General features: G+C 41.0%; 1 protein-coding gene across 2 annotated transcripts in view; it reads left to right on the forward strand.

Annotated features, from left to right (window-relative positions):
- Positions 1 to 21,924, forward strand: part of LOC145414374 (plasma membrane calcium-transporting ATPase 3-like) — a 92,313-nt gene that overhangs the window by 39,513 nt on the left and 30,876 nt on the right. Inside the window, exons 2-9 of one of the 2 annotated variants that reach the window (XM_080283909.1) lie at positions 4,911 to 4,957; positions 9,365 to 9,571; positions 12,024 to 12,224; positions 13,834 to 14,066; positions 14,522 to 14,657; positions 15,473 to 15,604; positions 17,348 to 17,575; positions 17,924 to 18,126. In XM_080283909.1, coding sequence (XP_080140035.1) covers positions 9,412 to 9,571; positions 12,024 to 12,224; positions 13,834 to 14,066; positions 14,522 to 14,657; positions 15,473 to 15,604; positions 17,348 to 17,575; positions 17,924 to 18,126 — 1,293 coding nt within the window. In that variant the 5' untranslated portion in view covers positions 4,911 to 4,957; positions 9,365 to 9,411. Of the gene's footprint in view, positions 1 to 4,910; positions 4,958 to 9,364; positions 9,572 to 12,023; positions 12,225 to 13,833; positions 14,067 to 14,521; positions 14,658 to 15,472; positions 15,605 to 17,347; positions 17,576 to 17,923; positions 18,127 to 21,924 lie in introns of those variants that run through there. The other variant, XM_080283907.1, reaches the window with a different exon arrangement.

The raw sequence follows: 21,924 nt of genomic DNA on the forward strand, positions 1-21,924 counted from the left end.
AAACCTAAATTTTGTCCCCTTAAATTTTCGCTTAAATCTAAATTTTCAGTCTCCTTAAATTTTCGCGTTCTCCGTAAATTTTCACTATCTCCTTAAATTTTGTCTCCGTATTTTTCAGTCTCCTTAAATTTTGAGTCTCCTAAAATTTTCACTGTCCGTAAATTTCCCCTGACCCTTAAATTTCCAGTCTCCCTAAATTTTCATTGTCTCCGTAAATTTCTGCTGTCTCCGTAAATTTCCTCTGTCTCCGTAAATTTTCTCTGTCTACATAAACTTTCCCTGTCCGTAAATTTTCAGTCTCCTTAAATTTTCTCCTAGCCTTAAATTTTCGATGTCTCCGTCAATTTTCACTGTCTCCTTAAATTTTCAGTCTCCTAAAATGTTCACTATCACCGTAATTTTTCCCTGTCTCCGTAAATTTTCACTGTCTCCATAAATTTTCGCTGTCTCCATAAATTCTCACTGTTTTCATGTATGCTTAAAACCCAAAGTAAATTCAGGGTTTACGACATGGGCCTCTGTTCACTAACAAACATGCGGTAAACGCCCTCTTGTAACTTAGGTAAATAATTCAACAGGAAGGACAGAAGAAAACGTGGAATCTTATCAGGTCTCTTGTTCTACTCGTATCTACGGCAAGACATTTCTGTGACGAGGAGAAAATTGCCACTTTTCTTCTTACAGGAAAGACAGTGAAAAGAGGGAGCTGAAGTTCCCCACGTACGCTGTTCTTCCTACAAATAAAACGCTGTTACATGAGCCGTTTTTATGTGATGCCAATATGAAGAACAACAAAAGAAAACGAAATATACCCCACGTCGTTTGAGAAGGAGGGGGAAATATGCAAGGCGGACACAATGCTGATAGAGAATTGTCGATAAATATTTGCTCATGGCTGTATACTTGTTGACTCTGGTGCTACACTGGAGAGGAAACTATACTCATTTCACCTTAACTTGGTCCAAATTTTCGTCTCTGTCTTCCTAACTATTTAACTACCTCTCTTTATTTAACCATCTCTGTCTAACTGTATCTGCCCAGTTCTCTCTCTCTCTCTCTCTCTCTCTCTCTCTCTCTCTCTCTCTCTCTCTCTCTCTCACACACACACACACACACACACACACACACACACACACTTGTTTTCCCTCCTCTGTTTGTGACTCTCTTAAGCTCCCTCACTCTCTGCATCATTCTTCTCTCCCAACACACACCCCACCCCTCTCTTTCTCCCTCCTACCAACACCTTCCTCATGCCAACACAAATATAGCACCTGTCCCACCGTGCCAACCCCTCCACCACCTACACCACTCCTCCCCTACACTTTTCCCATATCTAACACCAATCTGATACTAATCTAACACTATCTCATTTAATCTAACACTAACCTGACAAATCTAACATTATCTCTTTTAATCTAACACCAGTCTAACACTATCTCATATAATCTAACACTAATCCAACACCAGTCTAACAGTATCTCATTTAATCTAACCAAATCTTCACACACGTTCGTCGACATGTAACCTAAACTGCTCAGATTTATGTTCTGATTTAAAGCTAACAAAGGCTAAGTTATCCTAGGTTAAATTAAATTCAGGTGTGTTTGGATCTGTAGATAAATATGGACACGTACATAAACAGTATCAAAACTGTCATTACCATCGTATAATCATCGTCATCACAATCATCTGCATCATTATCGTCACCACCACCACCATACAGTCATCACCACCACCACCACCACCATTATCATCATCATCATCATCTGCCCCCATTTCTCACCAATATACGGGTTGGAAGGAAGGCAGCAATAAGAAGAGTAGAGGGGATAAGGAGAAATATTCACAGAGTTCCTGGTAAAATGGCCTATATGTTCTTTAACTCATTATGTAAGCCTTCAAAATTCCATAAAGGTTAAAAAATTATATAAATAAATAACTAAATGTACCTTATAATGCTTGTGACATCACCGTTTCTGTCGTCAGGCAAAATTTAAAAAAAAAAGTGCTTCTCCACACATTTTTTTTCATTCATCCATTTCTGTCCCTCGCCATTTTATCCCTCCCTATTTACAGTCAAAAACAAAACTCTTCCACGTCGCCCCTGTCCCTCTACCATCAAGTTGTCCTGCCTCGAGTTCACACCACCCTCATTCATATACTTCTTCACTGCATCTCCCCATCACTCTCATGTATTCTCTTTTCACCTTAACTTGAACAGGAATTTTGTGTTTAAGCTGCCTGTTTCACACAACTAAGTGGCAGAAAAAGACAATACTGTGGTTCTCCATCCTTGCCACCGCTCTTCTTGATCACTAGTATCTTATTCTAGTTGGATGGCAATTTTAGACCAAATTAGAGTAAAATGGGTGTAGATTATGGGTTCCAATTTAAAGAGTGATTATTATTATTTTTTTCAAACATAATGCCACACAAGGGAGAGGCACTGGCCACCCTCACCTCAAATGTTTGTACTAAATAGCCTAGTCCCAGATCCTCTATGCTCCAAATGGGTGTCAGTAAAATAGCAAAGCAGTGAACAGAAAGTAACAGTACACTCGCCCTAACTTTTAATCAGTGACGTGGAGACATTGGTGACTAACGTGGATTGGAAGAGGATATCGAGGTGGAAGATGGAGTGGAAACAGCAGTTGTGTTACTCTGCCTCCTCTTGATATGGGCTGGTGCTTCTGTGTATGTGTGTGTGTGTGTGTGTGTGTGTGTGTGTGTGTGTGTGTGTGTGTGTGTGTGTGTGTGTGTGTGTGACCATCATTTAACGCATTAACCCTGGATAGGTAACCATTTTTTTGTTACTATATTATGTAACATGGGGTATGACATACCCCATGGAAGAAAAAATAAAACAAAAATACTTCCGTTTAAGATATTTCAAAATGCTTCAATACACAAATAATTCAAACCATTATCTTTAAATAGGGCCAGAAAAAATAAAGTTCAATTGAAAAGAATATATGTTTTTTAAAGTTTATACAAAAATGATTAAATTTTAGGTATACAAATTTTAAAATTAAATTTGGCAAAACCGAAAAGTAATATCATGATTCCTTGGGTGGCCTGCAGTAGACCGATGTTGAGACCTTCTGTATACAAAAGGAGAAAGACAGCAAATTAAAATAATAAAATCACAGGAGGGCTCAACTGAGGTTACATTATAGGTAACCAGGGGTATAACATACCCCAATGGCTCTATACAGCAAAATCAGAGCCAGGTACAGCTATGACCTCATCATCCCCATGAAGAGCATCACTAGGCAGGAAGGTAATGAGACGGACAGATCTGTAGACCTTATGCTCATATTTAAAAAAAATAAATTTCGGGGACTGGGGTTTCTGATATCCCACGTTACCTATGTAGGGTTAAGGCACTTGTAATATTTTCTTCAGCAGGTTGTGTTTTAGCATATTGCCGTATATTTTACTTTCCTTATAAAGTTTCACAGATTAAGAAAGTGAATATTGACGTTCTGTGTCATGAAATAAATTAGTAAGGAAAAGATGTTATTAAGCTTCCCATTCCCACGATAATATCACTCCTAATGTATTGAGACAGGCCAATGACTTGGCCAGGTGCACTGAAGTATTACCTGTTGAAGGCAGAATCAATTATGTGGTACTTTTTGGGGGGGAATAAAAATCGGGGTATTGTTTTAAAGGATATGGTCTATCTATCTATCTATTGCCAGACGCCTCAATCCCGTTTGGGGTAGCCACAAACAAATCGCCTCCAAGTCGCCCTGTTCCCCGCCATTTCACTGCCCTACTCCCAACTCACACCCCCCTCTCTCATATACCTCTCCACCCCATCCCTCCATCTCATCCTCGGCCTCCCCCTCCCTCTTCCCCCCTCCACCTCACTCACATACACTCTCTTCGTCAGTCTTTCACCCTCCATGGATATGGTAAGTTCCATAAATTCAGTAGGAAACGTAATGGCCATGACACCACGATAACTGTGAAGGAGAGGAAGAAGAAGAAGAAGAAGAAAGAAGGAAGGAGGAGGAGGAGGAGAAGGAGGAGGAGGAGTAGTAGGAGGAGGAGAAGAAGGAGAAGGAGAAGCAATAAAAAAAAAAAAAGCCTAGTTTTTAATGCCTATCGTGGATCATCGAGTCAGATCATTCGTTTTTGCTTCGTCCCAGTCTTTCCCTAAAATACGAACCCCACAGTTGATGTTATAATTATCCAATGGTGAGATTCCCGAACATGTATGCAATAGATCCTTTGTCGTAACTTAGATTTGATTTTGTAGGAAGTACTAGAGACCTGTAAATTTCTGTACTCTCCTTTCCATATCCATCCTTCTAAAGCAAATATGTTTTCATGCTTATTTTCTTCTCGTAAACGTTATAAATATTGCATGCGGGACGAGAACACGGACTAAATTTACTTTCTCCTTTTCCTGTCCTTCACGGGAAAAACAAATCACAGTTACGATGTTTGATTGGTAGTAAATATATGAAGGCCATCCCAGGTTCTCATCTGGACTGCTAGGTGGGGGAAACACGACATCTCTGTATATGGGAGAGTGATCGAACTTGAACGAGCACTGACAAAGACGGATGCTCCTTACGTGTGTTGTGTGCTTTGTTCCTGGCAATATCTCAGTTTCGAGTCAGCGTGGGATTCGAAACGTTTACTAAATCACGAAGCAATGTGTCAAGTGTCATACATTCATTGCTATATCGAACGCCCCTTATGTGTGTTGTGAGCCTTGTTCGTGGCAATATCTCAGTTTCGAGTCAGTGTGGGATTCGAAACGTTTACTGAATCACGAAGCATTGTGGCGAATGTCATGCGTTCATTTCTGTATCGAACCATGAGTATTTATCTGAACCTTACTGTGGCCTATGGGTGTGTTCACATAACTAACATGTTTTTATTTTCTCCCCCAGAATACGCTAAAGGGATAAATGAGTGAAGGATAGTGGGGGCTGGACAGGTGAGTGTACTCCCTTTCCTAATATTTTGCATCTTATTTACTGTTTACATTATTTTAGTTTTGCACATTATTTATTATTTACGGTTTTTACGTCTTATTGTTTACTTATTTTTTTGCACCTTATTTATTATTTACTTTATTTTTTATACCTTATTTATTATTTACACTATTATTACGCCTTATTTATTATTTTTAACACATTTAACGTATTTGCTACATCTTATTTACACTTTAAATCTTTATTAAACTCGGTTACTTTATTGCACTTTACCGGTACGTAAGTTTTATTTATTAAGTTATTGCATTTTATTTACACCTTCATTGCACGTTACTTATTACCTTAATTATTGCCTCTTATTTACAGAAGATAATAGTGTAGTAGTAGTAGTAGTAGTAGTAGTAGTAGTAGTAGTAGTAGTAGTAGCAGCAGCAGCAGCAGCAGCAACAACAACAGCAGCAGTAACAATAGTAGCAGTAGTAGTAGTAGTAGTTTCAGCCCAAGGCTCCATAGTACAGTACGCGAATCCAGTGGACTGCAGGCCAGTTACACTGTTTTCCACAGTCCAACATCCTCCTTTTGGGGAATAGGGAGGCAGCTGAGGGACGTTTGTATACCTGGGCAGCTCCGGCGCCCCATCATAGCGGTGCCACCACATGAAGGCGTTCCTCTGTAACACCATATAAAGAAAAAGAATATAAAAAGTTCACAAGGGAACGTTATGGTGTACTTTTGCAAAATAAATCTCTAAAGAAGAGGTGTTTTGAACGCTCCTATGCCACTCAGAATTCGGCCATGAGTGGGTGTGACACTGATAGCGGTGAGTCCGAAGACAGCGGGACATTTGCCAGTGACGGTGACAAGAATAGTGATGGAGGCGCTGCGTGGGTTTGTCCTTACCTTTCTGCTCGGTTCAGGGCCAGGTGTAGTCAGATTGGAGGCCTGATTTGACTAGTAACCAAGGAGACTTATTCCTACATCAAAACTAAGGCGCGTTAGACATGCAACCACGACTTGGTATTAATGGTGTGAGAGTGGTCCTGTTCCGTCAGATGAAAATTGATAGACTAAAAGAGGATCATTCTCGTGTGGCTGCTAAGTACATGAAGAGGGAAGAAAGGCAAGGAGAGAGAGAGAGAGAGAGAGAGAGTGAGAGAGAGAGAGAGAGAGAGACGGGGGGGGGGAAGACAAGATACTGTAGTTGCATTTGCATTCTTCATTATCAGGAAAAGTATGAACTGTAGATTTTTACCCCACAATTTTTCCTGACTGATGTTCGTTTGCATCTATACTCTTTTTACTCTAACTTGGCCTAAAATTGCCATATCTTCATCTTGAATGCTGAACTGTAGCAATAGATTAAGACAAGAATACGATGCTAGTCCCAAAAGAAGTGCTATGGAAAGGATGTAGAGCTGTAGTGCTGTCTTTTTAAGTCTTTGAGCTACGTGAAATAAGCAACAAAAGGACGAACATTTGGGCCGTATTAACATGAATTTGGCGCTCTGTTATCTTGTTTTTGTTTTTTCTTGGAGGGAACACTCTTGCGGGTTTCTGGCCTTTGGTTCCTTCTTCCTTGCATTAAGAAAGTTAACATCAGGTATCAGTAAGAGACAAACACGAAGGAAAAGGGGAAATAATTACAGATTCCTTTTACGTGATGACAGTGTGATACCAAGGTGATTAGGAGTAATTAAGTCACAAGTAAAAGACGAATATTATTAAGACTGAGATAAAGGTCGCAATGGTTACTCAAAATTGGTCCTAAAATACCTAAGAATTTTTAAAAAGTAGAAGAGTGCTAAGATTACTATTAAGAAAAAGGGAAAAGCGAGAAGGAAAAAATGGATGTCAGATGAAACATGGAATGTAATTCAGAAAAGGAAAGAGGCTAAGTTAAGAAGTGAAGAACAACATGTTGATGGCCAGGCAGTTGAAGTACTTAGAGCAAAGTACTGGAGTTTACATTCTGAAGTAAAAAGACTCGTTAGACGTGATAAGAGGAGACTATATGATGAAAAGGCGACAGAGGCAGAAATTAAATTAAGTAAAAATGACGGCCAGAGCACAAGAGCAGCGTATCAGGCCATAAAGGAGTTAACTGGGACTGAAAAGAGAAGGAAGGAAATACCTGTACGAGATAGAAATGGTAATTTGATGACTAAAGATTTGGATATAAAAGGAAGATGGAAAGAGCACTTTGAATCTGTTCTAATTAGACCAATCCCAGCTGAAGAGGACATTTTGCCAGCCGAGAGAGATTTGCAGATAGAAACAGGGGATATAACTTTGGAAGAGGTAGCAAAGTCTATAAAGGAGTTAAAGAATTTTAAGGCTCCAGGTGAGGATGGAATATTCCCTGAAATGCTTAAGGTGGAAAATGACGAGTTGATGAATGCGCTTTTGAAACTTTTTAATGTGGCTTGGGATAATGGTGGAATTCCAGAAGAGTGGAAAAATGGAGTGATTATAAAAATACCAAAAAAGGGAGATTTAAGTGTGTGTGGCAATTGGAGGGGGATAACTTTGACACCTGTAGTTGCAAGAGCCTTTTCCAAAATCTTGTTGAACAGAATAGAGCCAGTAATTGATAAAATTTTAAGAGAAGAACAAGCGGGATTTAGAAAGGGTCGAGGTTGTAATGATCAGATTTTTATTGTAAGGCATCTAATGCAACAAGCTAATGAGATGAAAATGCTACTTAACATGTGTTTTGTGGATTTTGAAAAGGCGTTTGATAGTGTTTCACGTGGAGCTATGTTGAAAATTATGAGATTCTATGGCATACCAGAAAAGTTTGTAAATATTATTAGAAGCCTGCATGAAGGTACTTTTTGTAGGGTAATGGTGGGTGGTTCTTTGAGTGATCCATTTCAAGTTAGGTCAGGAGTGATTCAAGGAGGAGTTCTTTCGCCATTGTTGTTTGTTTTGGTTATGGATTATGTTATAAAAAAGGTTGTAAGGAGAACAGGTGCAGGATTTAACTGGAAAGAAAATAAGAAGCTGATGGATTTGGACTATGCTGATGATATTGTACTGATTTGCGGAAGTAGTTACGAGATGCAGAGGGTGCTCGATTGTCTGGTGGAGGAAGGAGAAAAAGTGGGATTGGTAATAAATTGTGGAAAGACTGAAATTATTAATATGAACGTGGAGAACCAAATCGATTGTGTAATTGGGAATAATGTGGTGAAGAATGTAGAAAACTTTAAATATCTGGGAACGATTGTATCATCTGATGGATCATTAAACAATGAAATTGAGGAGAGGATTAGACAGGCTTGGCGAGCTGTTGGAATGTTGAAATCTGTTTGAAATAATAATATGCTTTCGGTACATACTAAAGTGAAAATTTACAAGTCCATGGTTAGACCAATTTTAATTTACGGGCATGAGTCATGGTACAGTACAGTTGCAACAGATCAGAAAGTATTAGGATTTGAGAATAAAATACTGAGAAGGATTCTTGGGGTAAAGTGGCAAGACAGAGTTACAAATGAAAGAGTAAGGGATATTACGAGAGTGGAACCAGTTAATGAATATGTGAGACTGTCTCGCTGGAAGTGGCTGGGGCACATATACAGAAAAGAAGGTGGTTTTATACAGGATGTGCCAGAGTGGATTGCTATAGGAAGAAGAGGTAGAGGTAGCCCGAGGGAAACCTGGTTGAGGACAATGAAAAAAGAAGCAGGAGAGGAGTGTTGGTGGGACCTGAAGGAGATGGCAAGAGACAAATATTGGTGGAGAGAGTTCATTGAGGCCCTATGCATCCCGTGGGGTGCCACAGGAAGTGATTGATTGATTGATTGAGAAAATGAAAAAGAAACTCGCGGAACACCATACATATTTTCCGTCACTCTCCTCTCGTCCCTCCATTTCAACTTTCTAAACAATTGCTTTATCTGCCTCCTTTATTTCCCATCCTTAATAAAAATGCAGGGCGACTGTTGTAGGCCAGTTGACTCATGCTAAGCAGTTCGTTTGGTTATATGTGTGATTGTTTATTTTTTATTAATATCAAAGGGAGCTGAATCCGAGGTGGGATAGGGGGCACATAGCCAGTATACATCTCTCTCTCTCTCTCTCTCTCTCTCCCCCTACCCGAGGCGGGAAGGAGGCACATGGCCAATATACCTCCCCCCCTATGTCTGTCTGTCTGTCTGTCTGCATTTATGTATGCATTTATGTATGTATTTATGTATGTATGTATGTAAGTATATATGTATGTATGTATGTAAGTATATATGTATGTATGTATGTATTTTTCTATGTATCTGTCTGTCTGTATAGGCTACCTGTCTATCTATCTATCTCCCCATCTGTCAGTCTCTTTTTCTATGTACCCATCTATCTGTCTATCTATCTGTCTGTCTGTCTATCACAATTAATCCTCTGCCTTCCTCCTGCAGGGATGGTATAGCACTAGAGGTACCAGGATCGGCGGAGAGGAGGCAGGATGGCCACTATAGACGGGCGGCCGGCGCAGTACGGCGTGACACTGCGCCAGCTGCGGGAGTTGATGGAGTCGCGGGGCGCAGAGGGCATAGAGCGAATCCAACGGGAGCACGGCAGCGTAGTTAACCTCACCACGAAGCTCTATTCATCCCCGACTAATGGTAACGTCTGTGTGTGTGTGTGTGTGTGTGTGTGTGTGTGTATGTGTGTGTGTGTGTGGTGTGTGTGTGTGTGTGTGTGTGTGTGTGTGTGTGTGTGTGTGTGTGAGTGGCCCTTGAGGTGGGGTCAGGATTCCAGGGGCTTGAATGACGTGTGAATGAGTGTTTGGCCCATATCCCAGGCCTTGCTGTTGATAGTTCTTCTACGTCCTTACTTCTCTTGTCTTGTTTATATGGATCCTACCCATTCTTGAGTGGGAGAATAGGTTAGGAAGATGATGATGATGATGATGATGAAGAAGATGAAGAAAAAAGATGATGATGGTAATGAAGATGATGGTGATGATGATATAAAAAGATTGTTGACCACATTTCACGATGCAACAAAAATCAGATTAAACCACGGAGCTAAGATGATATTAACAGGCAGAGTTTAAGTCGCAAATCTTACAAATATTTAAGAAAAGTGTAAATTCCCTCTTCCCTCCCTTAACATCTTAAATCACCGAGTTAGAGTGGTCGTCTGGTGTTTGAAATGACGCAAGTTCGAAGCCAGTCAGGGAAGGGAAAATTTTAATAGTCTGAATTTCATTATATTAGACTTCACTGATCCTCCAAAAACCCAGCTGACGTCAAAATAATAATAATAATAATAATAATAATAATAATATATCTATCTATCTATTGCCAGACGCCTCAATCCCGTTTGGGGTGGCCACAAACAAATCGCCTCCAAGTCGCCCTGTCCCCCGCCATTTCACTCCCCTGCTCCCAACTCACACCCCCCTCTCTCATATACCTCTCCACCCCATCTCTCCATCTCATCCTCGGCCTCCCCCTCCCTCTTTCCCCCTCCACCTCACTCACATACACTCTCTTCGTCAGTCTTTCACCCTCCATCCTCTCCACATGGCCAAACCACCTCAGTGTGTTCCTCATAACGCTTCCTATCACATCCACATCAACACCACAACGCTCCTTTATATCCTCATTCGTCAGCCTGTCTCTCCATGTGACTCCACAGGCTCCTCTTAAATAACTCATTTCCACGGCTCTCACTCTTGACTTGTGTCCTTCCAACAACGTCCAAGCTTCACTTCCGTACGTTAGAGTTGGTATCACAATACTGTCATGTAGTAACTTTTTCACTTCCATGCTCACTTCCCTGTTTCTTATCACTGCTTTCAAAGAACCAGCAACCTTTCTTCCCTGATGTACCCTTTCAAGCACTTCACCCTCCAAACCTCCATCTTTACTCATCACACTACCCAAGTACTTAAACGTACTCACATTTTCCAATTCCTCACCATCCAACCTCGCTGTACATTCACTGACTTCACCTCTCTCAAAGACCATCACTTTACTCTTCCCTACATTCACCTTTAGATTCCGTTTCTTACACACTCTCTCAAACTCATCCACCAAGCCTTGCAGCTCCCCTTCGTCTTCACTCAACAACACAGTATCATCTGCAAACAACATTACAGGGAGTTTCCAAACACTATCCTCTCTCACCAGGGCCACTCCAACATCCACTACCCTACCTTGTACCTCTTTTATTACCCCATCCATGTACAGATTGAACAACCATGGAGACATGACACATCCCTGTTTTAACCCAACTTTCAAAGAGAAAAATTCACTTAGTTCACCATCCACACGCACTGCAGCCTTCGCACCATCGTACATACTCTTCACAGTATTCAACAACTTCCCATTTACTCCATATATTCTTAACACTTTCCACAATCCTAGTCTATCCACCCTGTCATATGCTTTCTCCAAATCCATGAAAGCCGCATACAACTTCTTTCCCTTCTCTAGAAACTTTTCCACTAAAGATCTGAGAATGAATATCTGATCTACACAACCTCTTCCCTTCCTAAAGCCTCCCTGTTCTTCTCCATCTAATTTCTCTGTTCTTTCTCTAACTCTGTCAATAAGTATCCTACCATACACTTTTCCTATTATACTAAGAAGACAAATGCCCCTATGATTACCACACACTTCTTTTTCCCCTTTTCCTTATAATAATAATAATAATAATAATACCAATGCACCAGCCCCAATTGAGACAGCGCTAGCATGTATTCAGTATGGAAGGTGGGTATTACTGCCAAGTGGTTATATGTGAAGGTGATTGGAATGATGGAGGACTGTTTGACCTAAGGGAATGGTCTGTTAAACCTATGCCTCAAGTTGGACACACACACACACACACACACACACACACACACACACACACACACACACACACACACACACACACACACACACACACACACGCACGCACGCACGCACGCACGCACACACACACACACACACACACACACACACACACACACACACACACACACACACACACACACACACACACACACACACACATCTCTGTCCCTCTCTCTCTCTCTCAAGATGAAAATAACACTGACAATACCTTCAATAATCTTCACAGGCTTAACCGGAAATATTCAAGACCTCGAGCACAGACGCCAGACGTTCGGGTCCAATACAATTCCTCCCAAGCCGCCCAAGACCTTCCTGAGGCTAGTGTGGGAGGCGCTGCAGGACGTCACCCTCATCACCCTGCAAGTAGCCGCCCTTATCTCCCTCGGAACCGCCTTCTATCGTCCCCCGCAAGACGTTGAGGAAGGAGGTAGGTGCAGTCAGAGGCGGGTCCTAGTCTCGTAGTGTAAGGAGGCTCCCCAGCACTTTTTCCCTAGCAATTTGTATTTTTTAGCACCTCTTCCTTAGCGATTTGTTTCATAGCACCTCTTCCTTAGTGATTTTTTTTTTTTTTTTTGCTCTTCTTCCTTAGCGATTTGTTTTTTTAGCACCTCTTCCTTAGCGATTTGTTTTTTGATGTGGCTGGATGATATCCTTTTGTACGTTTTTTTTCTTTTTTTAATACAGGTATGGCGATGTTAGAAGAATTTAAATACCACAGAATAGGATTGCAAGGTGTAATAAGCAAAATAAATTGCATAGGAAAAGTTGTTAGGGAGCTTCCTTAACTGACTAGAATATGGGCCATAATGTTAGGATGACTGAACAGGATTTTAGGATAGGAAGCTGAAAGTCTGTATTTTCAAGTGAGACAGGTAGTAATGAGTTGCCAAATTAAGGTGAAAAAAATATGTTAAATCTCATTATTTGTATTCCTTTATTTAATCGTAAGGAAATCCATCGCTAAAAATAAATATATGTGGTATTGATATATTTAGAGTTATTTTATTTAATTAGAAAATATTAATATGAAGCATTTCTTTTTTTTTCATGTGCGCCTTCCACTCCAGAGGAACATGATGGTGAGTCCATTTTTAGTGTTTATTTTCTTAAGCTTTAGTCTGATTACATATTTCTCTCTCTCTCTCTCTCTCTCTCTCTCTCTCTCTCTCTCATATAGACGTGGGAGCATCCTTAACTCACTCCCTAAAGTTATTCAGACGAGGGGACTTCACTCCCTTAGACTTTAGCAACGCCTCATTTTACGGCCCTGATGGTCCCGCATCAGTGTGGTACTTTTGTGTATGTTATGTGCCATTCTCACCACTATATCCTTTTCATTCTAACTTGGCCTAAAATTGCCATCTCTCCATCTTGAACGATAAACTCTAACAGTAGATTAGCACTAGAAAATGGTGCTAATCACGAAGTAGTGCTATGGAAAGGATGTTCAGCTGGAGTATTGTCTTTTTCTGCCACTGACCTGCGTGGTAAAAAACTGCACAAGATCGAAAATCTGGGTAAAGTTATGGAAAAAGGAGCATAACAGATATTTTACTTATGAGAGTGGCCTTGTAGCGAGAGAGGTTAAGGAGCAATGCATGTAACCCCTCCTTCTAAAATAATAGTGATAATAATAATAATAATAATAATAATAATAATAATAATAGTACTACTACTACTACTAATAATAATAATAATAATAATGGTAGTAGTAGTAGTAGTAATAATAATAATGATGATAATAATAATAATAATAAAATAATAATAATAATAATAATAATAATAATAATAATAATAATAATGAGTAGTAGTAGCGGTAGTGTTACCTGTCTGTTTATCTATCTCTCTCTCTCAGGGGAGCTCGGTAGTTCGGTGGTAGGGTGTCGGGGTCTTAATCGTGAGGATGCGAGTTCGCGCCCCGCCCGGTGGCTGCTGTGCTGGGAGGGGTAGCGCTCTTCTGTAACCCTAGCAGGGCTATATGATCTGATGAGGTCTAGCTCGGGGACTAATCCCCTTTTATCCCTCTCTCTCACCAGGTCCAGTCGTTCACGCAGAGGTAGACGAAGAGCCTGGTTGGATTGAAGGTGTAGCCATTCTCATCTCGGTGGTCGTGGTCGTGCTGGTCACCGCCTTTAACGACTACACGAAGGAGAAGCAGTTCCGGGGCCTTCAGAACCGCATTGAGGGCGAGCACAAGTTTACCGTCATCAGGGGAGGCGAGGTGCAGCAGATTGGCGTGGGAGACATCGTGGTGGGGGACATCTGCCAGGTGGGGTGGCGTGGGGGGTTCATCATCACCGTCATTATTAGCAGTATTATCATCATCATTACTGTGAGAACATCGAGCCGTGAAGGCACCCTCACTTGCGTGGGGCTCGAAAATATATATACGTGTGTGTGTGTGTGTGTGTGTGTGTGTGTGTGTGTGTGTGTGTAAAAGATCTAAGAAGGCATACATGTTGAGAGAACTGATGACCAGATTTAGTGATGTTTATGAAGGAATGTGTGTTTTTATTTTTCCCCTTTCAGATCACGTATAATGGTAACCAATTTATGTTTATTTGTGTTTTTCTAGATTCTGGCCTTTTTTTTTTTCTTTTAGAGCAAGTGCAATGGTTACCAATGCCCGTCATGCTGATATGTGCTGCTTTTTCGTTGACAATTTTGATGGTGACCAAATTTAGTCATTTATGCGTTGCTCATCTTTTGACATTTTTCCTTCAGATCAAGTATGGTGACCTTCTGCCAAGCGATGGAATTTTGATACAGAGTAATGACCTCAAGGTTGACGAGTCCTCCTTAACGGGAGAATCGGATCATGTTAAAAAAGGCGTTGACATTGACCCTATGGTGCTCTCAGGTAGGAAGCTTCAAGACATGGTGAATATACTCCTTTCACCTTAACCTGGTCTAAAATTGCCCTCTCCCCATCTTGAATGCTGAGATGTAACTACAGATTAACACTGGAACATCATGCTAGTTACGAAGAAGTGCTAGGGAAAAGATGTAGAGTCCTAGTATTGTATTTTTCTGCCACTGAGCAATGTGATATAAGCTGCAAAATGAAAATCTGGGCCAAGTTAAGGTGAAAGAACTATAGAAATTCCACTAACCCAAGGAAAATACGATCCAGTAAAACTCAGGAATATTTTACGATCGTCTTCCTGTAGTAACTTAGATTTTTATTTATTTATTTATTTATTTACGTATTTTGCAGTAAGAACTAGGCCAATATTTTCCTCGGTTAAAGAAGCTCCCTAACACATCTTCTTAAGCCATTTATTTTGCTCAGTACGCATTACTCTCCTCATCTGTGCCATATAAATCCTTCTAATATCGTTACACTCTGGATAAATAACGTATAAAGGGATATCAGTCAGCCATATATAAAAATAAATCGGTAAGGAAGAGGTGCTACGAAGCCTTCTTAACTGACGAGGAAACAAACCCAAGAAAGCGTAGGAAAGGCCATTAAGTCTGATACTGTTAACAATCCTTTGTACACCTTTGAACTGCCTTTGTACTCCATTCAACTCCCTTTGAACTCATTTGGACTCCCTTGTACTTCTTTTGATAGCTATAGTCGTCTGTATAACAAATAGCATCGGAAGGGCCAATACGTCTGATGCTGTTTATTTTCCTTTGCACTCCTTTGAACTCCCCTTATACTCGCAGGGACACACGTGATGGAGGGGAGTGGCAGGATGCTGGTGACGGCTGTGGGGATCAACTCGCAGGCTGGCATCATCTTTACACTCCTGGGGGCTGCCAATGAGGATGACGGTGACAGCAAAAAACGCAAGAAAGGTAGGAACAGACTCAGGTATACGCAAGAAAGGTAGGAACAGACTCAGGTATACACAAGAAAGGTAGGAACAGGCTCAGGCGTAAGAAAGGTAGGAACAGACTCAGGTATACGCAAGAAAGGTAGGAACAGACTCATGTATACGCAAGAAGGGTAGGAACAGACTTAGGTATACGCAGGCAAGGTAGGAGCAGACTCAAGTATACCCCACACCAACCAGCATCTTCCTAGCCTCACACCGTCTAAAATTCGCCCATAATTGGTAAAGGTAATATTCCTCCCATTTATAAAAGGTTTGTCACTTGGTATGTTCCTGTCTCGTTAAATTCACACTGGCCCTCCATGATTTGTGGATGGTGGGTGAGAGGATGTTGTTCTACTAGGAGTGTGTTTGGCTTGGAGTATAACAATATTCTGCTTTATTTACATCTCTTCCTTTCCCCTCGCCGCCTATGTTACACTGGCATCAAATTCACGCTCCCAGGTGTTGCTACTGTTGATTATACTGAGTCAAAGATGCGCAAGAAAGGTAGGAACATTCATCACTAATATTCAGCAGATGTAAGATCATAGCAATTAACCTTTGACCTTTCACCCAAACTGTCACCTGTTTCTCTGATGGTCCTCCATAATTATTCCAAATTTAATGCAAGTGATGTTACTGACAATGATGATGCCAAGAAACGCAAGAAAGGTAGGGACATTCTCAACCAAGTCATTTTGTTACTGGGTTTAAACTAATTCATTTTATTTCTGTGCTTAAAATAATTCACTTTGCTACTGTTTAAACAAGCCAATTGTGTTGCTGTTTTTAAGCTGACTCACATTGCTCTTGTGTTTAACTAGCTCACGTTGCCAATGTGCTTACACCAACTCATTTTGTTGATGTGTTTAAACTAACTCACTTTCCCTTTATCCTCATTACTGTGGCCATCATCTGTCACACTTCTGGACGCCGCCACTGATGAGGAAGGTCGTGCCAAGAAACGCAAGAAAGGTAGGGACATTATCAGTTTTATTCTCTTCACTTTAAATTGGCCTAAAGTTGCCATCTCCACCTTGAATGCTGCGTTCTAAAAACAGATTAAAGTACAATATGGTCATAGTCATGCAGAACTGTTACTGAGCATCATGAATTTAATAAGAAAAGAAAAAAGTAAAACAAAACAAAACAAAAGAAAGGACAAATATCTGGCCCAAGTTAAAGTGAGAGAACAATGATACTATTTCTTAAATTTCCCTTCTCCTCATCCATACCTAAGTCGTGTGTAAGATTGCTTGTGTATAAGTTTCCCTTCATTCATACAGCTACCAAATACTTCACAGTTAAATACTTGTCAATATTAAAGTAACACAAGAAATGATATGATTTTCATTTGTTAAGGAGGCCTGATTAAAACTGGCATTGAACCCCATTATGATACTACCTCTGTTCTCTCTTCTACTGTGCTCGGCGTAAGGGTTCGTGTTTTCTTAGGTGACGAAGGAACAGACAAACAGGGGTGAGAAACGTGTGTAATAGATCAGTCATCCTATGGGAATGCCATGATTTACGTCGATCTCACGGTACTATAAAGCCCAACATAAATTGATTACAGTCGAGTGAATGGCTTTGACAGGTACGAAGTTGCTGGCCTGTCAGTATCGGGTTCGAATCCTGGTGTGGGCTTCTGACACCACTTCTCTCTGTCTCTCTCTCTCTCTCTCTCAATCTTCACTCTCCTCTCTACCCTCCCTTGCTTCAGACAAAGATGGAGATGAGGAAGCAGGAGGGATGATGGGGAACCAGTACAACTCCCACCTGGTGTCGGCTAACTCTATGGACGGTGATGGTGAGGTACGCAAGGCCAAGAGTCCCCAGGAAGAAGAGGAGGAGGAGGCGCGGCAGGCGACCAGCAGTGGTAGTGGCGTGGGCGAGAAATCCGTCCTTCAGGCAAAACTCACCAAACTGGCTATACAGATTGGCTATGCCGGTAAGTGTAGTAGTAGTAGTTGTTGTTGTTATTGTTTTTGTGGACCTAGGCTTATCTGGGCTTGAACCCAGTGGACCGCAGACTGAAGTTGCGCTTTTTCCGCGGGTCCACTATCCTCCTGTTGGGAGAAAGAGAGAATTGAAGGATACTTCTATAACTGGGCAGTGGAGCAGACAGGGTAGTTATAATTGTTAATATCGTTCAAAAATAGCCAGCCCACTTATTGAGGGTAATTTTCCTTTTGTGTAGTTTGTTACATACACAGGAAATATCATTGTAAAATGATGATTACAACAAAGAATGACTATATGACAGGTAAAAGTAACACCTATTTCTCTTTATTTCCAGGTTCTTTCATTGCTGTGCTAACCGTTGTCATTCTGGTTATTCAGTTCTGCGTGAGAACCTTTTATTATGAAGGGAATTCCTGGAGTCCCTTTTATGCTAACCATTTTGTTAAGTTCTTCATCATCGGCGTGACGGTGCTGGTGGTGGCCGTACCGGAAGGGTTACCACTCGCTGTCACACTTTCCCTTGCCTACTCCGTTAAGGTAAGTAAAATGCACGCCAACATTCAGAATACTTCCCCATTTTTGTGCTTTTATACTCAGTTATTTCGTCACCCAAGGAAGTGCAGCCCAAGTCATCTTTTTCTCTCACACACAAACCACCTCCACCCCCCAGAAATGTGAGAAGAAAAGCGTTTTGACTTCATTATACTTTTGGCAAGAAATGACGTGTACCCCTACCTTTTTGAATCATTCTAAATGCATGCCAGGGTGGAAGCTGAACTTATGACTTGTTTTGTATTTTCTCTCTCCATCCCCGACTACCCATTTTGGAGCCATAATCACTCTTCTGTAATACCTTGCTATCGTATGTCACCATCCCTTCATCATGCATGTTTGTCATCTATAATTTGCATCAGCCAAATTGTCGGTAGACTCACACTTTCTCCTAACGCTCGCCTCTGATTGGCTGACATTTTTTTCCTCGTGATTATATGGTGATCTGTGTTACTTACTCGCATTATGATCATAATTATTCGAAAATTTTTCATGAGTCGTGCATGGTGGCTGAGAGGATGAGATCTGTCGAAACGATGGCTGGGGCGGGGTACAGTAGCCTTAGGTTCAATCCCCATTTTGGTACATGTTCTGATTAACTCAAATTACTAGTAGCTTTGAGTTTACCTTTTAGAAGCACAGTTGAGGCACAGAACCCCGCTGCTTGACTTTCTGACAAGTTAAAATGGTCCCGTAACTCCATGTGGCCCTGTTTGTGGCGGTCAAAGGCAGCTAAAGATAAATTGCTCAGTCCAGCTTCCTACAGTCGCATTTAAGTATGAGAACCTAAGTAGGCGTCCTTGCTCACAGTGGGGTAAATCAGTGAGCAGAAGGAAACACTAGGTACAGTATCTTTCCTTCCTGTGCCATAGGAGGTAGAAGTCTGCATGTAACACAGAGGAGAGGGGTTAGGATCAGGCCTCCACTCTCATTTCATCTGGTTGTCTTTTGTAACAATGCACAATTTGCCACACTAGTAGTCTCTCTCCGCTATACATAGGGATAACTCATAATACTTTTATTGTGGCCTTCCAGTATTCCAGCATTCCATTATTACACCCGCACACATGGTAGTACATGCAGATATTGTTTGTTCGGCTTGTGTCTGTCTGTGTGTATGTGAATGATATAACTCGAAGAGTTTTGATCCGGTTTCAACCAAACTTGGTGAAAGATTTGAGAGTCAACCAAGAGGTTGACCTTTTTTTTTTTTTTTTTTTTTTTTTTTTTTTTTGAGAATATCAAGGTCAATTTAAACAGTTCTCATTTGATTTAGGCCAAAGTTGGTGGAAGGGCCGAAGGTAAGACAAGAACGAAGAGATTCAACTTCGAGAACGTCTGTCAAAGGTCAAATTGTCCCATTCTTTACTCAGAATTTCCACGATTCAGCTGAATCAACCGTACCACGTGGCAAAAAATCATGTACACGACAAAATATGAAAGAAATGAACACTCTTACGGAAGAAATCATCAACTTCCTTCCTCCCTTCCTCGAGGCTACATGTTTAGGGGTAAGAATCAGCTGAATGGTGTCTGCCTCCGCTGGCGTGAAGTAAAGCAAACATATATAATTGTTTTGAGCCACTGCTGAAATTAAAATAGACATAAATTGCTGTTTTAAAGTTTGCTGTTATTTTAAGAATGCTCAAAGTGCTATGCGAAAAAAAAAAAAAAAAAAAAAGAGAGAGACCTTCATCATCCACTAAGAATATCATAATTAAGACTGAGAATGTGAAGGTGTGGATTAGTTTCGAATTAAGGATGGTAATTTTTGAAGCTTGTGGTAATGATAGAACTTGCCTGACGTTTCTGCATCGCTGCTGACAGTGTTCTGTAATTTGGGATGCAGGCTGATTACACCCAACAGCTATTGGTGGTCCACAAATGACTGTCAAAAATTAGAGACTTTCTCACACCTTCACGCTTTCCTTTTCAATATTGACGTAGTTTGTACCAATAACATACATGAAAATTCTGAGGTGTAATGTGTAGAATAAATACCTAATGAAGAAGTGCTACGAAATCTCCAAAGCCAGTTAAAATACAGCCCTGTGCTTCGAATTATCTACACTTCTTGTTAGTACATAATTACGTGGATAAATAATATTACCCTCTGAATTAATAATGTAAAAGATCATTTATGGGATATGAATAAAACTATAATTCCCGAGTTAAATTCAGTGCACAAGTTATCTTAGGCATTCGTTAACTAACAGCTTAAAACAGCAATTTGTTACATTACATTTTCAGCAGTGGCTTAAAACAGTAATATATGTTTACTCTGTTTCATTTCAGCAGTGGCAACCTCGCCCTGGCTGAGTTAATTGAAGTATGCAGGACCTCGTGTTCAGCTCCACCGCCGCCCCCCGCAAGGGCTGTCATGGCAGTGTTCCTAAAAGGTTTGTACTGCAGGACCCAAGAGTTGAGGCTTGTAAGGTGGCAGATGGAGTGATGACAACCACAGCTCCAGCCACTTGTTGGTGCTGGAGTGGGATGCTTTCACGTGGTCTTACCGATTTGACCGGGAAAATCCGGTACCTGGTTATATAAACATCCCCCAGTTCCCTCCGTATTCGCTGAAACGGGAATGGTGAACTGCAAAAGGGCAGTTTCACTGCAGTTCACCGGGTTCACGTTCAAATAAGCCTAGGGTCACGACAACAACTATAATCACAGGGCAAAGAAAAAGGCCAGAGGGATCGAGGGAGTTCACCAGGCAGAGAATAAGATTTGATGAATATGTTACTCCTGTTCAAGCAGTGAATTAGCCCCGTTTCCCTCTACAATTCTTAGACGCCTGGTGGTCAAATGAGTTCAGACAGTCCAACCGCCTGTGGCCCATAGTGAATTCTGATAGGTGGTTGGGATTTATTGTTGATGTAATGCCGTTAAGGGGAGAACAATTAATCACTGTCTCATTAAATGTCTGAACTGAGTAGCCTGGTCTCGGGCCTCCATATTCCCGATGAGGCAATACTGGGATAAATGAAGGATGATTAACCCTGTCTTGCCATTGGGGAGCTGGACCAGGCCTGTGTCCATAAAGTCTCTTGTGCACAAGCTGCATATTGAATTATCTGTTGATATTTGTATCTTCACTTGCACAAGTTCCAAATACAACACAGCCAAACTAGGGCAAGTATTAAAGTGGATAATCGCACAGAACAAATGATTCATGAATATAGTGAACTTCTGTGAACACTTGTTTATCATAAGAGCATCAGTGTCAGAATTAAAAAAAAAAATAATAAAATAAACGTGAAAAATCAAGCACACAATATTTAGCGAACTTTAGGATTCAGTGTGGGATAGGGGGTGGGGTTTTGGCAGGTAGAATCATGCAGTGGCGCAGCTGTGTGCACAAATTTAAGGCAACAGTAGCAGGAGGTCTTTGAGAAAAAATTAGACCTTGGTAGGACCTGGCTTCACCTTTTCATGGCCAAACAGAATGTCCTTCTCCGAGACGAGATAACCCACGAGCCCCACTTTAACTTGAACAGTTTGGCATTTCACAGGCTACAGGAGGCCTAAGGGACAATGCACTGGAACGCTTAGACGCTGCAGGTTTTGTTATAAGGTGAGGTTAAACTGAGCATATCAACTAGGTAGACAAGACCCATAAACTGGGCGAAGGTAGCTGGTATGTTCAGATGACAAAGAGCATCACCATGATGTTAAGAACTGGATGAATGTGATGTGGTTATGTACACGTAATACATTTTTCATTCTATAACTAACTGGGACTGGTTTAGAGTGGTGACGTGGTGTTTTTTTTTGGCAGAT

The sequence above is a fragment of the Coenobita brevimanus genome, chromosome 99, assembly GCF_032717465.1.
Source record: "Coenobita brevimanus isolate Jiangsu-jjx chromosome 99, ASM3271746v2, whole genome shotgun sequence".
In the NCBI taxonomy this organism is placed as follows: domain Eukaryota; kingdom Metazoa; phylum Arthropoda; class Malacostraca; order Decapoda; family Coenobitidae; genus Coenobita; species Coenobita brevimanus.